Raw genomic sequence first — 25,459 nt, forward strand, 5'->3', positions numbered from 1 at the left:
GCCTCTCTCAGGAAGGGGTGTGTGTGTCTGGCTGCAGGAGCTAACTCCCAACATTTACTCTCCCCACCACAATGAGATCCCAGAGAACTGATAAAAGAAGCACTGTTCCATTTCCCCACCGCACTGAATGTCCCAGAATACAACACTGAACAGGAGCAAGAGATAGTGAACAAGAGTCCACCTTTAGCAGTGCACATATATAGCGAAAAAGTGGGAATATATATGTGTGAGCATACGCATGTACACACTTCCGCACATTAATTATATGCAATGTGGAAGGTGTATTAGGATCATAGTGAATTTAGTAGATATTCACGTAGATGGGGGGGGGGGGAATCCATGCTAACTCCTACAGAACGATCACGATAAGCAGAAATCTTAGGATTTATGCCTACTTGCTTCTATGAATGTTTTTGGAGCAAAATCAGCTTTAAAAGCAATACTTAGAATTGTTTTGGACCCGGAAGCTAACAACAGAGTTTTTTTATATTCTCTGTCTAACATTATTTGATATTTGTTTTTATAATTATTTAGTTCCAAAGACTGAGTTTTCTATAGTATATTTTGAATGGAGGTCAGTAACAATGAAAACAATGTGCTCTAGGTAGCTGTGCTAAGCCAGGTGTTCAGTAGCTTGGATTTGTTCCCAGTGAATGAATTATTAAGAAGAGCTGGTGGTGGTTCATACTATTATGAAAATGAATTGTTATTTAATCATGAGTTGTGAATGGCAGGAATATAACAGAAGATCTGGGAAGCCCATGTAACGAAGGAGGTTTAAAACCCCAAGTACATTTTAAAAGCAGGCTTTAGACTGCTATATCAATCTAGCTAGATGTACGATTCACATGGAAGCAGCTTTTTGTGAACCTATTCTAGCCAGAACTAGAAGAACTGTGTATGGACATTTATTCAACAGTCAGATTTTTATTTTTATTATTTAAGAAAAGCTAAAATTCTATCAATTGTCTGTTGGGGAGAAATCATTAATGGAGTAGGGCCTAGATTTGCCCCCCCTTGCTCCTCCTTCCTACCAAACAGCTGATAGGGAAAAGGTAAAGGTAAAGGGACCCCTGACAGTTAAGTCCAGTTGCGGACAACTCGGGTTGCGGCGCTCATCTCGCTTTACTGGCTGAGGGAGCCGGTGTTTGTCCGCAGACAGCTTCCGGATCATGTGGCCAGCATGACTAAGCCACTTCTGGGAAACCACAGCAGCGCATGGAAATGCTGTTTACCTTCTCACTGGAGCGGTATCTATTTATCTACTTGCACTCTGACATGCCTTCAAACTGCTAGAATTTCCATTTTTTCTCCCTGCATGCACACAGCCCTGACAGCTCTGTGCTCACTCCACTAGATGGGAGTGTCGGTGTTTTACTAGTCTTAAAGAATTAAACTGATCTGGCACAGCAGATTAAGACTTGTGCAAAAAAACCAATGAAAAATACCTAATGGATTGTGCAACAATATACTTTAAAATGTTGGTGCAACTTTGTTAAGTGTGATAAGGAATCAGCTCCAGGTCTTCAACTACCTAGGACTTACCTGTTAGTTTCCAATTTTAGCCTTCCAAGTTGAACATTGAGGGATCGCTGAGCAGCCTGGGATTCATGGGATACAGTAGAACTTAGAGTGCTCACTCCTGAGGTAGCTATAGCATCTTCCAGTACAAGGCAAGGCCGATGAATGGTTGGATTTGGAGGTTGCTCTTCATGTTCCTCCTCACCTTCGATGTCCTCCTGATCGGCTGTATCACTCTCAGATGCTAAACTGAAGTGTGTCCTCAATTCTGTTAGGGAGAAGGCTTGGTGTTAATTATAGCAGTGAAATCACAGACAAGTATGACGGGCTCTGCAGCCTCCTGTATGATGGGCAGAAAACTTGGAGGACTTGGAACAGTATGGGTTGCACCCATTCTCCAGGCTGAAACCAAGATGCAGTTTGTGAAATAAGGACCCCAGGGATAATAACCTTGCAGATCTGGCACACCAGGAACAAATAAGAAACCAAGCTGCTAAATTAGGTGCTGATCCCCAGGAGAAACTGGCACAGACTTGTCACCAACAAAGCTTGCTAGTAGCGCCACCAAGAAGGGATAAGATCACACCTATATAAAGCTAAAAGCTGTGTTCAGCTGATGAGACAGTAGCTTGCCACAGAAATTATGCTGACATAGCATAGCAGTGTACTTTGGCTTCCAGTAGAAGTTGAGGAAGTGTACTTATATTGAAACAGACTATATTTGTTTATCTAGTCAACCTATTGCAATTGGCAGAAGTGTCGTCCAGCAAGGCCAGCTATGATCCTGTTTAATTGGGGGGTGCTGAGGATCGAACCTAGACAGCTCATTCATACTGATTCAGATCACTGATCCATCTGGCTCAGTGCTGCCTACACCAGCTGGCAGCAGCTATCCAATGTTTCAGGCACAGGTCTTTCTCAGCCCCAGGTGGAGATGCCAAGGATTGAACCTGAGATCTTCTGCCTACGAAGCATGTGCCGCAGGGTCCTCACCCCTCAGGCTGTTCTTGCGCTTTTCCTTGTTTGCTTACCTTCTTTCCTCCTACCAAGCTTGTTTGACTCTTGCTTTCTTTGTAGTAATTATGTATTTAATTCATTGTATTTACAAAGATTTATAAACCACTTGGCTGCAAAGCTCTCCAAGCACTGTACATAATAAAACTGTACTAGTAGACTCCACTGATTGGCCTGCCAAGCCAGCACTTTTGTCCTGCCTCGCGTGGTTCTATACTGCTCTTGCTTTACATTCCATTCCATTTCATTTTATGGATATGCTTTTGATGCAACGTTGGCATTTTATTGTGTTTATATTGTAAGCTGCTTTGATTTGGTTATGTAAGTGGGATGCAGTTGCAACCAAAAGAAATTATTACTAATTCTAACAGCCATGTCCTTTATAGGAATATAGGACTGGCACGTAGGCTGATCGTTATAAGAGATGTACAGCAACCTCTGCACTACACACAGGCCTTGAGGTCTGACCAGTGGCAGCTACTAAATCAACAAGTGCTGACTAGGATTTGCACTACATCTATCAGGCAATTCATTCTCATGTCTTGCAAATACTCATTGCAGCTGCATGCAGAATGGAAGGCTTATGGGATTTTTCAAAAATAATCTCTAAAGCTCTTTCCTGGTCACTAAGCTGGAGCACTTTTCATACAGCAAATGCTTCAGGGCTTACTATTTTCCATGCCTCTGACCAGAGTTGATTTTTTTCAAACATTTTATAAATCCATCTAGACCAAACTGCACACTTCCTACCATTTATTATTATATTTATTATTATTATTATTAATTATTATTATTATTATTATTATTCAGTAACTTCAAGAACCAGTGCCTGAATGTATGTGCTTTCTTCTTCCTTCCACATTCTTCTTTTCCTTTTGCATGTTGTTGATAGATTGTGAGGCTGCAGGGCCTGGATCGACTTACCTTTCAAACTCTGTATAGCACTTAGAAAATGATAAGCACTTCAAAAGTGATAAATCGCCCTCTTGATTTTAGAAGGAGCTTAGGAAGTAGAAGCTGAACAGTTTTTGATCATTTTGTCTTAATGATATGTGCCCCAAAGGGAGCTAATATATATGGTCCGATTAACTGTGCATTCACCGATCACAGCATGTACTAAGCATTCTGGGAAAGATAGAGTCTCAGATTAAATCTAATGCATTGCTAAACCTTAAAGAAATAAAACGAGGAGTGTAAAATTCAAGTGCCTTGATAATCAGGTGTCAGTTTTTTTAGCTGTAGGTCTTAGAACACTTGCAGCTTTAAGTCCTTAGGACTGAAACTATCATCTTCTTCATACATACATTTTAGTGGGTATATTTTAGAGACACATAGTTGGCATATTTCTGATCCTTCAATCTGTGCTTGAGTCCTGTGCTTGTACACTCCCCCCCCCATGGGTAGCCAATAACTGCTTCAAAGATTACAATTTTATTAGGGGAACACAACAAGGGTATGCAACCACAGACATTAACATGTAAAGTTGGTGATTTCAGCAGAATTTTCCTCCATGTTAAGTGCACTTAGGAGGATAGCCTTTGAGAACTATTTCAGAGAGTGGCAAGTGTCTCACCTGGAACCAGGATTGTAATAGCAGTCTGCACAGCTTTGCGAATTATGCTATCTAGCGCAAACATCCAATGTGGTTTGATATTGTGAGTTCTTAAAACTTTATTCACCTGGAAAGAGACACCGGAATTAGAAACACTATTAAGTTTCCTTTCTAATATTAGAGTGTAGGTGTGCATAACAAAGAAAAGTTATTATTCGTTGTCGGAAAGGAAGGCAATTTTGATATTTTCATGTTTCACCACCATTACAACCTAAAAATAGCACCAGAAAAGGATCTTGTGTCCTAAACAGCCATCAGCCTTGGTAGCATGGCAACAAAACAAGCCCTTGCCTTCCCCCCTAACCTTGGGGCTGGAAAGAGGGATGATAGATGCCCGCCCCTCCACCTCAAAGATTGGGAAAAGGGCTGGGTCTTATGAAGCATGCCAGAGGGCATGGAAAATGCACTTTTAAAAACCCCTCAGAATGTATGTTGTCTGAAGACATATTTTGGGAAATTTTTAATAAAAGTTCAGAACTAGTACCTTGGAGACCAGAGTTTAAATCCCCATTCAGCCATGAAGCACACCAAGTGAATTTGGGCAGTCAATGACTCTCAGTCTAACTTATTTCAGAGAGTTGTTAATACCACCTTGAGTGTCCTGGCTCCCACTCAGTGAAGAACTTGAACACAGGTTGCAGTTTCTACCAAAATGTTTAATGCTGAGATCAGTGCAATGCATACGCAAAATGCAGTTCAAAGGGACAGCAGCTACACAAGCAAAGACACCGATACGCCAACAACATGCCCCCCTGCAAGGGAATGGGGTGTGCACGACTTAGCACAGCAAGCATTTCTGCTCTGAAGTCTGGGCAAGCAACCTAGCTGAGCCTACTCTACCTGCTCATGTCTACACTGGTGTCTCTGTGACCTAGGTGGGTCACTGCCTCATCACAGGTGGATGGGACAGGTGGAAAGGCAACACTGAACATGGTTTCTGACAACTCCAGAGGCAGAGCTGGTGTTCCTACAGGAAAAATGGATGAGGCAGAACCAATCTTCGACTGCTCCAGAGATGGAGAAGCCTGTGCCTCAGGGCTGTGGCGACTGATGGAGAGAGGGAATACGGCAAGGGAACGCCCCCGCCTATTTGAACCCTTTTCAGGAGTCTCTTCCTCCGGCTCTCCCAAGCAGAGGTCTTCTCAGTCCACTGGATCAGTGGCAGAACTTGGGGCCTCAAATTTCAGCGGTGCTCTGTCCAATGCGGGACACGGGTGGCGCTGTGGGTTAAACCACAGAGCCTAGGGCTTACTGATCAGAAGGTTGGTGGTTCAAATCCCCGTGACGGGGTGAGCTCCTGTTGCTTGGTCCCTGCTCCTGCCAACCTAGCAGTTCAAAAGCACGTCAAAGTACAAGCAGATAAATAGGTACTGCTCCAGCGGAAAAGTAAACAGCATTTCCGTGTGCTGCTCTGGTTTGCCAGAAGCGGCTTAGTCATGCTGGCCACATGACCAGGAAGCTGTATGCTGGCTCCCTCGGCCAGTAAAGCGAGATGAGCGCTGCAACCCCAGAGTCGTCCGCGACTGAACCTAACGGTCAGGGGTCCCTTTACCTTTACTGTGCAATGCCAGAATTTGATGCCCTCCTGCCTCTCGCCTTCCATTCTACCTCATAGTTGCAGCGCCCCCTAGGCTCTGCACCTAGTACAATCGAACTGAACTAGATCTCTTCCTGGGGTCATATATTTATTGGCCACATCTCTTCTCTGCCCTGGCTCGACCAGCCTCCTTGCACGCACCCACCCACCCGGTGACATCAAGCTCCTTGGAGTCAAATGCGTGAAATAATTGTGATATGTAACTAAAGGAGGAGGATATTTCTCACATTATTCATAATGTATTAGCCTGGACATAGTGTTTCTCATTCTAAACTCTAGTACAAGAAACTTGCTTATTTATGTATTTCGATTCCATTTTGCCTCCAATGAATTCTAGGTGACATACATTGTGTTTCCTCCACCCCTATGTTATCTTCACAACAAAGCTGTGAGGTTGGTTAGAACGAAAAACAGACTTGCTCATGGTCACCCAGTGAGCTTCATGTCTCAGTAGGGATTTAAACTGTGCCTTCCAAGCCCTGTCCGAGCACTGTGACTACTTTACCAAACTGGCTCATGATTAACTTTCACTCAATTGTGTTGCAGATTTAAGACATTCATCAGTATATGAAAAATCAGTTTAGCAAAACTAGCAAAAAAGAGAGAAAGGTATACTTACTGCATCTTGGAAACCAAAGAGGACCAGCTGAACCTGGCTGATGCCATGACTGTCAAAGTCTAGCTCTAGTTTTAGCTTTGAAAGTGTATTTGCAATAATTTTGCGATCAGTTGTCCGTATAAATTCTCTGAGGCTGGCGACTAAAGTTGTGATGTGTTCCCATTTCAGCTTAGGCTCTTCAGGTCCCTGTTAGAACAAACAAAAAATAGCTAATTACCTTTGTGTAATCATGAGGCAATAGTGAAAATATACAGTGAATATTCCTCTAGGCACTACTTCCATCTATAGATTTCCATAAGGCTTCAACAATTCAGTCTTTTTGCAAATACTGTGCTCTTTTAGCTATGGGATGTATATAACAGAAACTGCAGGGTTCCAGAAATAGACATAGTGTATTTGGACTTTCAAAAAACATTCTGATAACAGTTCCTGACCCAAGGTATCTGAAGAAAGTATGCACAGATTACTGGTTAAAAAACAGGAAGAAGAAAGTAGGAATAAACTGAAGGTTTTCACAATGGAAGAAATGGGTTTCCCAGGGATCTGTGTTGGGACTTGTGATTTCTGACTTGCTTATAAATGATCTGGAATTACGGATGAGTGGTTAGTTGTCCAAGTCTGTGGTTCAAGTGTGAAGTGATGCATATTGGGCACCAAAAATTCAAATTTCACAAATATGCTAATGGGGTCTGAGCTGGTGGTGACTGACCAGAAAAGGGACCTTGAGGCCATTCAATGACAACAATCAGCCCAGTGCATGTACTAGCAAATTGCATGCAAGGGATTATTAGGAAAGGGATTGAAAGCAAAGTTGCCAATATCATAATGTTTTTATATTAATCTGTGAGGTGATCACATTTGGAATACATTCTCACATCTTTAAAAAGGATATTGTAGAGCTGGAAAAGTTGCAGAAAGGGGAAAGCAAAATGATCCAGGTTGGAGCAGCTTCTCTATGAGAAAAGGGTACAATATTGGGAAAGAGGGTTACTTCAGAAAAAAAGGTGAGTTAGAAAGACATGGCTGAAGTTCATAAAATTATGCTTAGTGTTAAGAAAGTGGATAGAGAGCTGCTTTTCTCACTCATTAGCACTCCCAGGCACCTAATGAAGGTATACAGTGGGACATCCAGGACAGATTGGGGGGCAAAGACTTCATTACCCAGCACATAGTTGAACTATGGAATCTGCTACCTCAATACGTGGTGATGGCCATGAACTAAGATTGGCTTTAAAAAAGAATTAGACAAATTCATGCATGATATGGCTAAAAATGGCTACTCATCATGTTCACTTTATTCTACCCTCCAGGATCAGAGGCAGCAGGCATCTGAAAAGCAGGAAACAACAGAAGAAGAGAACTATTGCTCTCATCCTTCTTGTGGGCTTTTCATAGGCACCTGCTTGCTCACTGTGAAAAGCTGGCTTAGGCAGGCCTTTGTCTGACCCAGCAGAGGCTCTTCTTATGTTCCTATGACTTTTAGAAGGCTGTTCTAGACATATAGAGAAGCATGACACAAGGCACAGACGCAGGAATGAGAGAAAAAGACCAGGCTACTTAGTGGTGTACTCATTTTCCGAACTACAGTGTACTTCATTACTATTCATTGAAGCAGTAAACATTTACTATATGAGCATTTCCAAAACTGCAATAGAAAAATGTTGCTTTCAGTTCTATTTCCTATGTCGTTGGTGTCATCTACAGGTGCAAAAGGACTTGGTACATGACAAGATGTGAAACAGAGCATTCAGTGTATGGAGACATTTGGTTTATTACCTTTTCCCTACCAACACATCCCATTCACACTTTGGAATTTATACCCTCAACTTCTCAGCTAAGACTCTCACAGAATACTTTTGAATACATTTCCCATGAATGTGTGAGGAAAGCACAGTGAAAAGGATCACATGCCCTTTGAATATTTTTGTATGAACTGCATCACCGGTTATCTGGAGAAAACTCCTCAATTCATTTTAACCACTAATATGCTTAGGGACACACACAGGATTGTGGACATGGATGGCGCTGTGGTCTAAACTACTGAGCCTCTTGGGCTTGCTGAGCAGAAGGTTGGCAGTTCGAATCCCTGCAACGGAGTGAGCTCCTGTTGATCTGTCCCAGCTCCTGCCAACCTAGCAGTTTGAAAGCACGCCAGTGCAAGTAGATAAATAGGTGGCAGGAAGGTAAACGGTGTTTCCATGCACTCTGGTTTCTGTCACGGTGTTGCGTTGCACCAGAAGCAGTTTAGTCATGCTGGCCACATGACCCAGAAAGCTGTCTTTGGACAAACACCGGCTCCCTCGGCCTGAAAGCGAGATGAGTGCCGCAACCCCATAGTCGCCTTTGACTGGACTTAACCATCCAGGGGTCCTTTACCTTTACCTTACACACAGGATTAATAAATAAAGTTTGAAAGCAGCAAATTAATAATAATAATAATAATTATTATTATTATTATTATTATTATTATTATTATTATTAACCGGCCCAACTGGCTGGGCCTCCCCAGCCACTTTGGCCGGCTTCCAACAAAATATTAAAATACAATAGTCTGTTAAACACTAAAAGCCTCCCTAAACAGGGCTGCCTTCAGATGTCTTCTAAAAGTCTGGTAGTTGCTTTTCTCTTTGACATCTGGTGGGATGGCGTTCCACAGGGCGGGTGCTACCACCAAGAAGGCCCTCTGCCTAGTTCTCTGTAACTTGGCTTCTCATAGCGAGAGAACCAGCAGAAGGCCCCCGGCGCTGGACCTCAGTGTCTGGGCTGAACGATGGGGGTGGAGATGCTCCTTCAGGTATACTGGGCCGAGGCCATTTAGGGTTTTAAAGGTCAGCACCAACACTTTGAATTGTGCTCGGAAACGTACTGGGAGCCAATGCAGATCTCTCAGAACCGGTGTTATGTGGTCCCGGCGGCCACTCCCAGTCACCAGTCTAGCTGCCACATTCTGGATTAGTTGTAGTTTCCGGGTCACCTTCATTGCAGTAGTCCAAGCAAGAGATAACCAAAGCACACACCACTCTGGTGAGACAGTCCGCGGGCAGATAGGGTCTCAGCCTGTGTACCTGATGGAGCTGGTAAACAGCTGTCCTGGACACAGAATTGACCTGTGCCTCCATGGACAACTGTGAGTCCAAAATGACTCCCAGGCTGCGCACCTGGTCCTTCAGGGGCACAGTTACGCCTGACTAATGAGAGATTTAATTACTCTTATCTCAGAATGGTCTGGCTTATTTAGTGTGGAACTTCCTGTACATAATAATGCTGCAAGAGTAAGCCACTTTGAGGCACAGCATTTCCCATATTTGCTGCAACTTGTGGCCTGGGATTGATAAAATTAGACTCACTGGTGGTGAAATAGGTCAGATTGCGCAGCCCTAGTGCTGAGCACAGTTTAGGTATATGCCATGGTCAACTCAGATTTCACACTTAAGTTACATTACTTCACCCAAGGTGAGTCACAGAACAACACTTCATTTATCTACTAATTGCAACATCTGCAATGTGATGCTGTTGTTAGATAGCCATGGCCATTCTCCTGTAACACAATGAAATTTTCTAGCGTCATACAAACCAAAGGCTGATGAGTAAATTCCTCAAAGCAAAGTTGCCAAACTACCAGGGTTAACTGGAGTCAATTCCTTGTAGGCCCATCCTAATGGTGTGCTTTAGCAAGGTCAACTGTGTTACAATTTGGCCAGGGAGAGGAAAGTATTTTTCTTACATTTTTCTATACATTTTCCTCACTTTTAAATTTTATTCCCAGATTAAAGTACTCTAATAACAGTGTGTGTGTGTGTGTGTATTTATACAGAACCACACAAATACTTTTGCATTTCTGTTTCCAAGTCAAACTATAGTCTCTGAGAGTCAAATAGAGCATTTGTCACTATACATATCTTGATTGACATGTTTTTGTTCTGTATAAGTTTTACATAATCCAGCTATCTAGTAATCTGTTTCTGCTTTCATTTTTAAAGACAAAAGCCCCCAAATATGTGGATTACTGTTTACTAGAGACCCAGAACCTGAGGAGAATTCAAGTTTGACTTGTGCACACCATATAGTATTTTACGCTTCTCTGCTTCTACTTTTTACTACTTCGTAAAGCCAATTATTTCTGAGAAATATTATTCTACAAAAAAGCCTCTGCTTTCAAAGTGCATGCCTAATTTGCAGCATTTGGGTGTTTGCTATGCACAATCCTAGGATGTCTTAAATAACTTGTTATACAGTGCACTGAACTTTATAGTTCCATACTAGTTACTCCTGCTTAAGTGTATATAGGATTGCAGTCTTAAGTCTTGCAGAGGTACTTGCATTTAATTATGTATCCCCACTAAATGAGCCCCTAAACACTCAGTCATCTGATAAAGGTGTTCTAAATTATCAATCATAAACAAATACACCAGAGTAATATCAATGAAACCTTGCAAAAACTTCCAGTTTGGGATGTGCTAGTCCTCTGATTACAAGCGCTTATTTTACTGTTAACTATGCTAAGGGTATTTGTTTACCTGTGCTAAGGCTTCCATCAAGTTTCTCACCACCTTATCTTGGTCCTCTGTTAGGATTCTATGAAGGGTGGCTCGCCGTTCACTATCCTTTTTGAGCATGAAGATGCCAGAATCCTTCTCTTCAGGTGAAGGAGGTGCACTGTGGTCCTCAAAATTCTCATCTGGGATGCTGAAAATATATAAATTAGAAACTGCTATTAAAACCACTAAATTTATTTGCAAAAGTCAGTTTCTTTCCACAAAGCAATATGGAAGTTTTACCTTAGAAAAAGGGACCTTAGCCCCTTTGCATCCTTTTCTCCACAAGATTTGGCTCTCATTTTAAAAGAGAATGGGTCAAGCTTTAATTCTGTGTCAGGTGAAACAGAGCCATATTCGCTGCTGCTACTAGTATCTTCTACAACAACAGGAACAGGCAAAGATATGCTTCGAAGGTATTCTGCTTATGGAAGTGAAGAAACCCAGAAAATTAGTGTAATCAAGCCTGCTGGACACAGTGAATTATAATAAACATTAGCAATGATCCATGTCATCTAGCATGCAAAGCGTATGTAACCTGTGGGGCCTATGGGAGTTGAAGTGATGCTCACATCCAAGATAATGTCCAGATAAACTGAACTGGACCACAAGGAAATGTGGCTTTAGTGTGGAAAGAGACTTCATTAAACCCTGTGAAAATCCCCTCCCACATGTACAAGTCTGGGATCTGCATTAATAGGACAGGAGTGATTGCATCATTAACGTATTTTTCGCTCTATAAGACGCACATTTTCCCCTCCAAAAATTAAGGGGAAATGTGTGTGCGTCTTATGGAGTGAATGCAGCCTCCTTGGCTTCAGCGATAGCAATGCGAAGCCTCTGAAGCCTGGAGAGCGAGAGGGGTCGGTGCGCACCGAGCCCTCTCGCTCTCAAGGCTTCAAGGATAGCCACCTGAAGCCTCCAGAGTGCAGTGGGAGCTCCCTGCCGCTTCACTGAAGGGGCGCTGCGCAGAGAGGGGGAGATTTTTTTTTCTTGTTCTCCCCCTCCAAAACAAGGTGCGTCCTATGGTCGGGTGCGTCCTATAGAGCGAAAAATACGGTGTGTCTCTGTTATTGCCCTTTGAAGCAGGTTGTGAAGTTGCACAAGAGGCTGTGGAAGGTGAGAAGAGGAAGTGCTACTGTATGAGCAGATGTCATATTCGGTTATTATTTTCTCATTTGAAATGGTAAATGTAGTAGCTAATGACTAAATAAAACACCGAAGTTCAAAGATTTCATTAAGTGTATGAAAAGGAAGGTCTAAATATTAATCTTACCATTTGATCCAACTGAGAGTGCTGTGAGAAAAAAAATAGAAAAGGAAAAGTAACTGAAATCATCCAGAATTCACTTATGAAGTAGAACTAGCAACAGGTAATTTGACCATATTACCGGGGGGGGGGGGGGATGTTCGGAGAATTTAAAACAGAGGGGGTTTTGTGTTTTAAGGATTATTTTAAGACACACATAAAGGCCTCAATCTAGCTAAAGTTATTCATGACTCGTTTTCACTGGGGGAAAAAATTAACAAGCCTGTTATTACTCTCTTAAGTAAGTCTCAATGCTTTCAAAGGGAAGTTAAATATTAACAAATAGTATCAGAAACATTTAAAAAACACTTATTCGATGCAAACTGGTTGATTAAAGGCACATTTTAAGTATGCTAGTGATTCTGTGTTGAGCTTCTCAAAGAAGCTGTCAGTGTTGGCTAAATTAAACAGAATTGATAAGCTCTTTGAGCTAGGCATAAATAGGTCTTTACCTGTTAACTTTGACTGAGACTTCCTTTTTTTGCTTGTAACCTTTAAAAACTCATCTATAAGAAGCTCGTTAGCGCAGGCTCTCTTGTCTGGATCTGGTTCAAAGCAGCACAATAGGAAGGCTTTTGCCTCTGCTGACATGGATTCAGGAATCTCAGGGTGTATTTTGAACATTCCAACCTGACAAATACAAAAAAGGAAAGACAATCAAGACCTTCCACCACAGAGAGGAGTCTCCTTAAAATAAAACATTACATAAAGTCATTAGCATTTCCATTTGAAACTGGTTTTCATTCCCAGGGAGGCATTCATTGGAATTTGAACAACTTTTTAATATTCTCTCTTTAGCGTATTTTCCCTTTTAACTGATGAGTGTTTCATCTTATGGCTCTTCTCCAGATCAGCGTCTCTTTTACAAAAACCTAAAACATCTATAGGATCTAACCTTAAACATTGCTGCCTGAGGCTCTCCAAGTTCGTAAAACGGAGGTTTCCCTGTGGCCATTTCAATAATTGTGCAGCCTAGGGACCAGATATCTGCAGCCTTTCCATAACCTCTTGGTCCTTTATCAATGATTTCTGGCGCCATATATTGAAGAGTACCTGTTAAAAACAAGCAGGCAAGCAAAAATTCACTTAGGCAGGAATTTCTTTAATCAAAAGTGAAAGCTGGAAGAAAAGCACACAGTCAAATATTAAATTCCCAGGCTTTCATGGTGTTTTGCACTTTATTGAGCGTGCAAAGCATTTTAGCTGTGTTGACCCAATGTAATAGGCTTTGTGTCCATGTTCTGTTCTCACCCTTCCCTTCATGTGCGAAGTTTGGGTGCTTCTAATGTGGTTCATTACATCAGAGTTTCCCCAGTTACACCCGAACTGGGAAACTGTGGTTTAATTTCCATTTACAATCCAGAATAAACCTCAGAAGTGTTTGATTATGGTGCACAAGTGAAAGAAGGAAAGGAGAATCATGGGCTCAGTGCTTGTTCTCAGTCCAATAAATCACAGTTTAAAGCAGCTCATTATCTCAGCAATTCTTACAACATATGTAAAAATAAATACAGTGGTACCTCGGGTTAAGTACTTAATTCGTTCTGGAGGTCCGTTCTTAACCTGAAACTGTTCTTAACCTGAAGCACCACTTTAGCTAATGGGGCCTCCCCGACGCTGCCACACAATTTCTGTTCTCATCCTGAAGCAAAGTTCTTAACCTGAGGTAATATTTCTGGGTTAGCGAAGTCTGTAACCTGAAGCGTATGTAACCTGAAGCGTATGATATCCTCCTGGGGGATATCATCAATTTGTACCTTGGCACGGGGACATTCCCAGGGGAACTGAAGGAGGCAGTGGTGCGCCCGCTCTTAAAGAAAACATCATTAGGTCCTTTAGATCTATCCAATTACCGCCCGGTTTCGAATCTTCCGTTCCTGGGTAAGGTGATTGAGAGAGCGGTTGCCGAACAGCTTGGTGGGTTTCTGGATGAAACATCGGCTTTGGATCCATTCCAGTCCGGCTTCCGCGCTGGTCATGGGACCGAGACGGCTCTGGTCGCCCTAACAGATGATCTTCGTAGACAGCTGGATCGAGGCGGGTTGGGGCTGCTGATTCTTCTAGATCTATCAGCAGCTTTCGACATGGTCGATCACGAACTTCTGGACCACCGCCTTGCCGACGTGGGGATCCAGGGCACAGTCCTTCAATGGCTGCGCTCGTTTCTCTCTGGTCGGGGACAGAGAGTGGCGCTTGGGGGGGAATTGTCATCGCGCCACTCCTTGGTGTGTGGAGTACCTCAGGGTGCGATACTCTCCCCGATGCTTTTCAACATCTTTATGCGCCCCCTCGCCCAGCTTGTTCGGAGTTTTGGGCTGGGTTGCCATCAGTATGCCGATGACACCCAACTCTATCTGTTGATGGATGGCCATCCTGACTCGGCCCCAGACACACTGACCAGATGTTTGGAAGCTGTGGCTGGATGGTTACGTGGGAGCCGGTTGAAGCTAAATCCTTCGAAGACAGAGGTCCTGTGGCTAGGACGGGGCGATATGGGATTGGGGGGGCAACTCCCATCTCTTGCGGGGGCGCAATTAGTGCCAGCACCGTCTGTTAAGAGTTTGGGTGTAATCTTCGACGCCTCCCTTTCCATGGAGGCGTAGATTGCAGCTATAACAAAGGCGGCATTTTTCCATCTCCGCCAAGCTAAGCAGTTGGCTCCTTACCTCTCTCGCCCTGACCTAGCCACTGTGATCCACGTGATGGTCACCTCCAGATTGGATTATTGTAACTCGCTCTACGTGGGGCTGCCCTTGAGACTGACCCAGAAACTCCAGCGGGTGCAGAATGCTGCAGCGAGACTCCTTACGAGGTCTTCGCTGCGAGATCACATTCACCCGGTGCTACACCAGCTGCACTGGCTCCCGGTGGAGTACAGGATCAGATTTAAGGTGCTGGTTTTAACCTTTAAAGCCCTATACGGCCTAGGACCCTCATACCTACGGGACCGCCTCTCCTGGTATGCCCCACAGAGAAACTTACGGTCTTCAAATAAAAACATCTTGAAGGTCCCAGGCCACAGAGAAGTTAGGCTGGCCTCAACTAGAGCCAGGGCTTTTTCGGCTGTGGCTCCGATCTGGTGGAACACTCTGTCACAAGAGACCAGGGCCCTGCGGGACTTGACATCTTTCTGCAGGGCCTGCAAGACAGAGCTGTTCCACCAGGCCTTTGGCCAGGGCACAGCCTGACTCCCTCCCTCGGCAATCTTCGCGGAGCTCTGGCCCAATGGTTGCCAGTGGCCTGAATTAATTAATTTTGCAATGAATGATTTTAGAGTGTTGTTTATGTTATACTTTTATACTGTTTTATTGTTGTTGTTGTTGTTGTTGTTGTTGTTATTATTATTATTATGTAACCCGAGGTACCACTGTAAACAGAATTATGGGGAGGGTCTAAGAGATTTAATTTATTTATAAATATATCTAGACTTTCTCTGCAAGGCAGGCCTAAAGTGGGATGCAGCAGTAGCTTACCTTAGGCCACACTGCTTTTATGCAAGTTCTGTTTGCATAAAAGTAAGACTATAATACTGAATTTAATGTCACCATCACCACCAATATCAATTGAAATTAAAAATGAAGAGAATGGTAATCAAAATACATTCTGAACATGATTCAAATCTGCATGTGTGAAGCTCAGTCAGATAATCTGAGTATCATTCATTAGCTGTTTAGCAAGAAAGGGGAAATGAGGCAGGGAACAAAGTCTACAAAGAAACATACTGTCTCAAACAGTATGCTGATACCAAAGTATCTATGGACGCATGCTGTCTTGGCTGCTAGACTGAGGAACAGAACACACACAATACCTCGCTCATCTAAGCAGACGTATTGCCTCCAGCTATATCAGAATGTTTCCTTATCATATGGAAGGTCAGGAAGCTGCAGCAGTCTGGGTTTCTCTTGATTCAGGGACCAGGAATGTTGCTGATAACAGTGAAGGAAACTGCTATGTGTGTTGCGCAGGCAGATTATTAATACTTATCTGATGACCACAACTTGGTCAACGAATAAAGCCACACTCTTGAAAACATTTCCCAATGACTTCAGTGCAACTTTGCAAGTCAGTGTGCTTGGGATCTCAACCCGTATCAGGGTTTTCAAAAATGTACAGAACTAAAGCTGTCCTGGGAGTAAGTGCCTTATCTAATTTATGCTCTAGAATATTCTTTTACTCTTAAATTAGGCGACTCTGCAATATATTTTAGAAACATACCTGTGAATGTTTCAGTGCATGGATTTATGCCAGCAAGCCTCTTTGATGTTCCAAAATCTGAAATCTTTAGCACTCCACTGTATGTGTTGATAAGTACATTATCACCCTGGAGGGGAGAATATTTGGGATTGTTATTTTTTTTTTTTATCTTATGGCTGATCTTGAAAAAGAGTTTGCAGCTAAAATTAATGATGAAATGGCTTGTAATAAAAGAGGAATTAAGTGGAAGCTGCTATTAGTCACTTCATTTCTAGTTCAATGAAACTTCATTCCTGAATGGAAAAATTACCTAGCTACATTATGGAATGCATGTAATAAAAACAAGAGAATTCAAATTCTTTCAAACGTATTATGAACAATTGGCTATTTTGATATTTATTACGAGATTTTGGAGTTCTAGATTTCTCTAGGTTTATTACGTAAAGTAACATTTGGACCCTTTCATGCTTTCTACAGAAATTAGTTTTTTATGAAATTAGTTTTTAGGGGCTTTTTAATTTGTTTTTATAAATTAGCTTATACAGTGCTTTTTCTTTTAAAAAAACACACATATAGGGGTACTCTCATTTTACTACTCATATTGAAATACTGCCCCTCAAAGAGGCCAAACTTAGATTCACAAAATGTTTAGGGGTATGTTACTCCTGCGTCCCCCCAGAAAAAAAGCACTGAGTTTATATAAAATCTCCCAAACATTTTTTTTGCTTTGCATTTTTAAATATCATAATGCCTTATTTTTAAAGGCTCTCTACATAAAATAAGACAGAAATGAAATCTAGAATTGAGTAGAGGTACCTTAATCTGCTATGGTTTTGTGTTTGCTGCAAAACAAAAAGGTCCATGCAGAGTTGCATCTTCTATATATTCCGAATAGGGGGTTTCCCTGTGTCATATAACTGCTTATGCAATGCTGCCTGGCAGTTGATAGCTGGTGCTGTTGCAACAGCAGTCATCTGTCTTATAACATAGGGTGTATACACTGTGCTAGGAAAAAGAACTCCATCTGATTTTATGCAGGCAACATTTTTGAAGAACATGAGTAAAATGCACAGTGCCATATGCACAGCCACAACGTGAACTCGTAGCAGAAATGGAGATTTGAACTCTGGCAAAGAATTCCAAAAGGCCTATCCTACTAGATCATAGTAATCTATCCAACTGGATCATTAGCAGCATCTAAGGAAACCGATGTGGCTGCATAAGGAGCGTACAGATGAGCTGAGAGTTAAGAAGGGCATGTATAAGAAAGGGAAGAAAGGGAACAATACCACTTTTTTGTACCGACAAAATAGAGCGGCTTGCCGAATGATTGGAGTACTACAATATATCCAAAACAATGGGAGAAATTGGAAGGATCTCAAAAGAGAAGATAGACAGGGACTGGAAGGTGTTTAAAAGATACTTGCAAAACCATATCGAAAAATCAGAACTCCTATTAGAATAAACAAGTTCCGCTTCAAATACTGAAATACCAAATAAGATGGATAACAATGTGTAATAGAAAAAGAAGTATGAAATTAGGTTAAAGGTGTGTGAAAGAAAGTAATAGAAGTGGAAAGAAATTGCAACTGAATAGATTGGAAGTCTAACACAAAGGTGGGGTGAGGGGTGGTGGATGGTGATGGGAAAAGGAATTATCTATGGGATTGAGTGTAGGTATGTTTGAACACTTTTAAGAAAAGGGGGGGGGGGAATCACAGAAGAGGAGAATACACGAGTAGCCAACAGTTGCAGGGGGAAAGTCATGCTGGCTAAAACTAACAACAATAATAATAAATGTTTCTTTGGCTATGTCCAAAGTAAGAGGAAGAACAAGCAAGTGGTAGGTCCTCTGCGTGGGGAACACGGAGAAATGCTATTGGGTGACAGAGAAAAGACAGAACTACTCAACACCTCCTTTGCCTTGGCCTTCACCCAAAAGGAAAGCAATGCCCAACCTGGTGATAACAGAATGGTAAGGAGGGCACTACAGCTTAAGATAGGAAAAGAGGTAGTAAGGGAACACCTAGCTATTTGAAATGAATTATACTTTAAATGAATACTAAAGGAGCTTGTGGATGTAATTTCAGAGCCTTTGTCTATTATCTTAGAGAATTTTTGGAGAACAGGTGAGGTCCCTACAGACTGGAGGCGAGAAAATGTTGTCCCCATCTTCAAAAAGGGGTGAAAAGAATAACCAGGTAACTACTGACCAGTGAGCTTGACATCAATACCAGGGAAGGTCCCAGAACAGATAATTCAATAGTCGGTCTGTGAGCATTTAGGAAAGGATGCTGTGATTACTAAGACCCAGCATGGGTTTCTCCAAAAAAAAAAAGTCATGCCAGACCAACCTGATTTCTTTTTTTGATGGAATTACAAACTTGGTGGATCAAGGAAATGCTGTGGACATGGTGAATCTTGATTTCAGTAAGGCTTTTGATAAAAGTCCCCCATGATATTCTCATGAGGAAGCTGGTAAAATGTGGGTTGAATGAGGTAATTGTTAGGTGGATTTGTAGCTGGTTGACTGACCAAACCCAAAGAGTACTTATTAATGGTTCCTCATCATTCTGGAAAAAAGTGACAAGTGGAGTGCCGCAGGGTTCTGTCCTGGGCCCGTTGTTGTTCAACGTCTTTATAAATGACTAAGATGAAGGAATTTAGGGGATCATATTTGCAGATGACACCAGATTGGGAAAGGTAGCTAATGTTGCAGAAGACAGAATCAGAATTCAAAATGACCTTAACAAATTGGAGAACTGGGTGCATGCTAACAAAATGAATTTAAATAGGGACAAATGTAAGGTTCTACGCTTAGGTAGGAAGAAACAGATGCACAAATATAGGATGAGGGACACCTGGCTTACTAGCAGTACATGTGAAAAGGATCTAGTGGTCTTGGTGGACCACAAGCTTAACATGAGTCAACAGTGTGATGTAGCAGCAAAAAAAGCAAAAACAGTTAATGCTATTTATGCTGCATCAACAGAATTACAGCGTCCAGATCAAGGGAAGTAACAGTACCACTCTATTCTGCCTTGGTCAGACCACACTTGGAATACTGTGTCCAATTCTGGGAACCACAAGGGTCTGGAAACTACCGTATTTTTCGCCCTATAGGACGCACTTTTTCCCCTCCAAAAATGAAGGGGAAATGTGTGTGCGTCCTATGGGGCGAATGCAGGCTTTCCCGGGCTTCTTGCAGCTCCGCGCCACCCTCCCGATCCCGGCGCGAAGCTGCGCGGGGCTCTGGAGGGTGGCGCGGAACTGCAAGAAGCCCTGGAGCACAGGCACCTCCGCGCCACCCTCCCGATCCCGGTGCGAAGCTGCGCAGGGCTCTGGAGGGTGGCGCGGAGCAGCAAGAAGCCCTGGAGCACAGGCACCTCCGCGCCACCCTCCCGATCCCGGCGCGAAGCTGCGCGGGGCTCCGGAGGGTGGCGCAGAGCTGCCTGCGCTCCAGGGCTTCTTGTAGCTCCGCGCCACCCTCCGGATCCCGGCGCGAGGCTGCGCGGGGCTCTGGAGGGTGGCGCGGAGGTGCCTGTGCTCCAGGGCTTCTTGCAGCTCCGCGCCACCCTCCGGAGCCCCGCGCAGCTTCGCGCCGGGATCCGGAGGGTGGCGCGGAGCTACAAGAAGCCCTAGAGCGCAGGCAGCTCCGCGCCACCCTCCAGAGCCCCGCGCAGCTTCGCGCCGGGATCGGGAGGGTGGCGCGGAGCTGCAAGAAGCCCTGGAGCACAGGCACCTCCGCGCCACCCTCACGATCCCGGCGCGAAGCTGCGCGGGGCTCTGGAGGGTGGTGCAGAGCTGCCTGCGCTCCAGGGCTGCTTGTAGCTCCGCACCACCCTCCGGATCCCGGCGTGAAGCTGCGCGGTGCTCCGGAGTGTGGCGCGGAGCTGCAAGAAGCCCTGGAGCACAGGCACCTCCGCGCCACCCTCCCAATCCCGGCGCGAAGCTGCGCGGGGCTTCGGAGGGTGGCGCGGAGCTGCCTGCGCTCCAGGGCTTCCTGCAGCTCCGTGCCAACCCCCCCCCCATCCCGGCGCGAGGTCCTGCGGGGTCGCAAGGCTTGCAGGCAGCAACCTGCAGCCCATAAGCTCGGGGGATAGCAGGGAGGCGCAGCGCCGCCACCCCGCTATTCCCTGACCTGATCTGAAGGCTTGGGGGGGAGCAAGCTTGCTTTCCCCCCCCACCAGCCCCACAAGCTCGGGGGACAGCGGGGCAAGCCGCTGCCCCACGGAGGCTAGAGATGCTGTCCCTGAAGGCAGAAGAGGGAGATGGAGCGCTCTGTCTCTCTCTTCTAGCTTGGGGATGGCTGCGCAAACCTGGGGGGGAAATAAATTTTTTCCCCTTGATTTCCCCCCCAAAAAACTAGGTGCGTCCTATGGGCCGGTGCGTCCTATAGGGCGAAAAATACGGTAAGCCTTATGAGGAGTGCTTGAAGGAGCTGGGTATGTTTAGCCTGGAAAAGAGGAGATTGAGAGGAGATATGATAACCATCTTCAAATATCTTAAGGGCTGTCACATGGAGGAGAGAGCATGCTTGTTTTCTCTTGTTCTGGAGGGTAGGACTCGAACCAATGGCTTCATGTTGCAAGAAAAAGAATTCTAACTAAACATTAAGAAAAACTTTCTGACAGTAAGAGCTGTTCAGCAGTGGAAGAGACTCCCACGAGAGGTGGTAGACTCTCCATCCTTGGAGGTTTTTAAATAGAGGTTGGATGGCCATCTGTTGTGGATGCTTTAGCTGAGATTCCATCATTGCAAGGGGTTGGACTAGATGACCCTTGGGTCCCTTCCAACTCTAAGCTTCTATGATTCATCAGCTTAAGACTCTGAGAATTGAATCAAGTTCCTCTCCATTCCATTGCATTTTGCTTCAGAGGGCACTTAAGGATAACTTCATATCCATTACATAAATTTAATGCTTTTTGTAAAGAAATCTACCTTTATGTCTCGATGCACTATTTGATTATCATGGAGGTATTTCAATCCTTCAAGAATCTGTTTGGTATAAAAACCAATGGTCTGTTCATTATCCTTTAATGGTCCCCATTTCGATCTCAGAAGAGCAGAAAGGCTGCCTGTAATATGGAAAACAAGTCAATGAAGGTAATTTTCAAATCAGGAAGATCACCATTGTCATTAGCCCTGTGGAGATGTTCTGGCCAGGCTGGATGGAAAGGGGAGCAGGATTTGGACAAGAGTATGGAACTGATCCTGGGGAAGGGCCCAGTGGCCTGGGAGGGGCTGATCTGGTTGCTGCCTAAACATCTGGATAGGCTTGTCAATTAAAATAAACAATATCCCTTTTTATTATATAATAGAAAAAGAGAATGAATTGCTTATTCCAATTCAAAGGCCTGTGCTATTTTTAGGTCATCTGAGATATGCAAGTCAGCAGGAAAGCAAATCTCAACATAATGGAATTGGTAAAGTTCTGTTAATCCAGCTAACCGCACTAGTTCTAGGTAACTAAAGTATAAAATGTCAACATCCTAGGCACATAGAAAGGAATTTCACATTGCACTAAGGTGACTGCTAAACATTTTGGCTTGCCAGACAGAACAATTCCCCTTTCCCATTCCTGCTGCTCTGGGGGCTCTCCTGACACCCCCCCCCCCGTCCACTTGAGCCAATTTCAGGTAGTGTGGGAAGGAGAAGAGGGCAGGAAGCTCTATTGGGCAAGTGGAAGTCATTGTGAAGGCTGCCACTGATGGGACTCATTAGCTGAATTGTGCCCCAAGATTTGTATACGTTGCAATGCAATCCTAGTGCTGTCTTCTCAGAAGTAAGCCCCATAGAGTTCTCAAGGGCTTACTCTTAGGTTAGGCCTATGGTCTAAGGAACTATTAGATGGGTGTCATCAGTAAACACTTCAATGCCTGAGCGCTAATATGAAGGGTTCTGCTTTATTCCGCTCAGTGACAATGTGAGCAGAGTCTTGTGAGCACAATAATCTCTGAATCAGAACAGAATATATATATATATATATATTCATTAACCAAAAAAGCTGCTTACCTCCTGGTACTTGTTCCATGAATATCTTAATGAATCCGTTTTCACTAAACGAGCCAAGATACTGGACAATGTTCTTATGTTTGAGGTGCTTATGCAAAGCTATTTCTTCATGCAAAGGCTGGGAATACCTGAAAGAAAGTTCAGACTGCCTCAACCAGCTTATTTCACTGTATGGAATTCCATACCCTACCATGCTGTGATAGAAATTCAAAAGCAACCCGAAATAGCAATTCTGCTAGTAAATACTTTAAGGTAAAATGGCACAGGAAATGGCCCAGGCAACGTTTATCAAAAGGAAATAGGTCTAAATGATAATGGAGAACAAACAGGCAGGCAGAAAGCTTGAAGGCTAAATAAATGAACCATCCCAACAGCATAGAAAAATAAAACTCAAGCTTATCTCTTTGGTTGAATAATCCAGCATAAATGAAAAGCTTTTAAAGTAGGAGGTTTATAGGAAATGTCAACCATGGATGTTTGCCTAAAGTGCAATAACATTTTTTTTCCTTCTTCACTTCACTGAGAGATCTGCAATTTTCAGCCAGTATCCACTCACATGTGCTATTTGGCTGGCTTTTTCAGTGATTGTCTGTGTTTCTTCTGGAAAACTAAGGTATGGAGCCTGTTTTAATGACATGCCAGCAGCCAGCTTTTGCAACCCCACCCCTGGTCACAGGAGTAGTTAACTTGTGTTCATGGTGTATTAGTCATTCTATTGTTGTACTGATCATGTGAGTAGACCACACAATCTATTAGGATTTTCTTTGGTGGTGGTGGTAAACCACCAGTGTAATCAGGACTGAGTCTCTGATTTGAGGTATTAGGGCTGAATTTTTACAAATCCAAACATTTGAATCCTTCTGCAGTATCATGTTCCTGACCATGTGCTGAAAGTTACCAGACACAAAATCTTGAGGCACAAGACTACAGTGGTGCCCCGCAAGACGAATGCCTCGCAAGACGAAAAACCCGCTAGACGAAAGGGTTTTCCGTTTTTCGATGCGCTTCGCAAGATGAATTTCCCTATGGGCTTGCTTCGCAAGACGAAAACGTCTTGCGAGTCTTGCGGGTTTTTTTGCTCCCCCCTTCTTCTAAGCAGCTAAGCCGCTAATAGCCTTTTAGCCGCTAAGCCTTTAATAGCCGCTAAACCGCTAATAGCGCTAATCCGCTAATAGGGTTGCTTCGCAAGACGAAAAAACCGCTAGACGAAGAGACTCGTGGAACGAATTATTTTCGTCTTGCGAGGCACCACTGTACTCCAATTTCAGGGATCGAGGGGCAGGAAAGGGCTCACCTTTTCCCATGGCACTTCACATACTCCCATGTGAAGTCTATGGCAGCAATCAGGAGCATAGTAAGCTGTCATAGACGAGTGTTTTCGAGAAACTGTGTGTTGTGGCTCTCCTGCTCAGGCCCCTGATTCTGAGCTGAGCCCCTCCACTGAAACTCTCCCTCTGAAAGTCTTCCAGGTCCCCTCCTTCCTTGGCTTAGGATGAGGAGGTTGAGCTATCCAATGCCAGGGATGCCACTTCTCTGCCTGGAGAGGTGAGGAGCTCCATGTCACAGAGTGAGCTATCAGAGCAGGAAAGCCAGGCATTGTCTTCAAAGAAACAGAGGTGCAACCAGAGGCAGGATCACCCTCCCTCCCCTCAAATAAGGAGCACCTGGCTTCAGGCCAGGAGTTCTCAGCAGGCCAAGCATTCTCACAAGTTACTAGACTTCCCTTGTCTCTGTTTAAAAGCAGATAGTTGGGACCAGTTGTCTGAACAACTTCACACTCCTGTGCAGTCTGATGTTGCAGCTCCTGATCCTGGAACCCTGACCACTGGCCTCATCCCTTTATTGTGTTTAGGGAACCTTGAAGCTTCTCTCTTAAATGGTTTGACCTTTGCTGCATCATTGGCATCTAAGGGCATTTGGACTAATTCCTGCTCTTCTCCTGTTGCTAAATTTGCACTGTCAGTCTTCTAGAATGAAGCTTGGCTTCTTTAGTAACAAGCAAGTGCAGCTGTCATTGTTCTTGGGCAGGAGCTAGAACACTGAGAGCCTGGAAATCAAAATATTATGCAAAAATAACTATACCCTGCACACCTAAAGAAGCCTATGAATCACTTTGATTAAGCTTTTAATGTCTAACATCTAACACCTCATGCAATTGTTTAAACTTTGGAGAACTAAGAACACGGAGTACATGAAAGCCTATGTAATGCAGACTATTACTTTACCTGCTATCTCTTTCTGGGATTTCTTTAATGGCAATTCTCACTTGATTGCTCATATCTCGTCCTGCATAAACTACACCATAAGTGCCTTTACCCAGAATAACTCGATCACCATTTTCATCATATTCGTAGTCATACTACAACAGAAAGTACAACAAAAGGAAAATATCAGTGATTCTAGTATTTATTCCGTTTAAGTATTGTCTTGTGTGCTTAGAAATAACACAGAGAAGCCATGCCTTACCTGAATTAAATTGCAGTTGTCAGCCTGGAATAAACATTTCTAAGAAGTATCTTAGAAGTTCCAACTCTTCGAAACATAGCGTAACCTCCACTTGTTTCTAAATTTACACCCTGCACTTCAGTGGCCAACTGATATTCCCAAAGCAGCAATTCACTATGATAACACTGCATTGGATTTTACAGCTACCACAGAGAAATCAAGAACATGACTGAAGTCAGTGATTGTTGGACATGCTTAGGGACGCAAGATGGAAGCAGTACTTTCAAGTTTGAGATAAACTGCATTAATAGCTATTACTGGAACAATCCAGAAGTTGTTAATTTGACACCGAACTCTTTCAATATGAAAGAGATGAGGATTTGGCTTGCTTTTTATTCCAAAGCAGTTAAGGCTCATCCAGCTAATTATCCAGTTAAGAAAAAATAACCCAACAGGAGCACAATTCTGTAAAAGTGTGAGAAGTAGCAGGAATGCAAAACTGCCCTTACCTCCAGAGAGTCTCCATCACATTCACCTTCCTCCGTGTTCTTTCCTATTTCTTCAGTGATGCTATTAACCATTTCAAAAAATCTGCCAA

General features: G+C 43.6%; 1 protein-coding gene across 6 annotated transcripts in view; it reads right to left on the reverse strand.

Moving 5' to 3' along the window:
- The window catches only part of MAP3K5 (mitogen-activated protein kinase kinase kinase 5), a 97,648-nt gene that overhangs the window by 4,940 nt on the left and 67,249 nt on the right, over nt 1-25,459 (reverse strand). For 3 of the 6 annotated variants that reach the window (XR_014524828.1, XR_014524829.1, XM_083498046.1), the window contains exons 14-26: nt 25,371-25,452; nt 24,642-24,775; nt 22,417-22,544; nt 21,343-21,479; nt 16,423-16,528; nt 13,103-13,260; nt 12,660-12,837; nt 12,175-12,195; nt 11,142-11,319; nt 10,881-11,049; nt 6,364-6,549; nt 4,109-4,214; nt 1,546-1,789 (exon numbers count right to left, since the gene is read on the reverse strand). Coding sequence is in view for 2 of the 6 variants with exons in the window: in XM_083498046.1 (XP_083354172.1) it covers nt 1,546-1,789; nt 4,109-4,214; nt 6,364-6,549; nt 10,881-11,049; nt 11,142-11,319; nt 12,175-12,195; nt 12,660-12,837; nt 13,103-13,260; nt 16,423-16,528; nt 21,343-21,479; nt 22,417-22,544; nt 24,642-24,775; nt 25,371-25,452 (1,827 nt within the window). In the remaining 4 variants the exon portion in view is untranslated. Of the gene's footprint in view, nt 1-1,545; nt 1,790-4,108; nt 4,215-6,363; nt 6,550-10,880; nt 11,050-11,141; nt 11,323-12,174; nt 12,196-12,659; nt 12,838-13,102; nt 13,261-16,422; nt 16,529-21,342; nt 21,480-22,416; nt 22,545-24,641; nt 24,776-25,370; nt 25,453-25,459 lie in introns of all 6 variants that reach the window. The other 3 variants (XR_014524830.1, XR_014524831.1, XM_083498045.1) reach the window with 1 other exon arrangement.

Source organism: Podarcis liolepis (assembly GCF_965112155.1).
Source record: "Podarcis liolepis genome assembly, chromosome: 3".
Taxonomy (NCBI): Eukaryota; Metazoa; Chordata; class Lepidosauria; order Squamata; family Lacertidae; genus Podarcis; species Podarcis liolepis.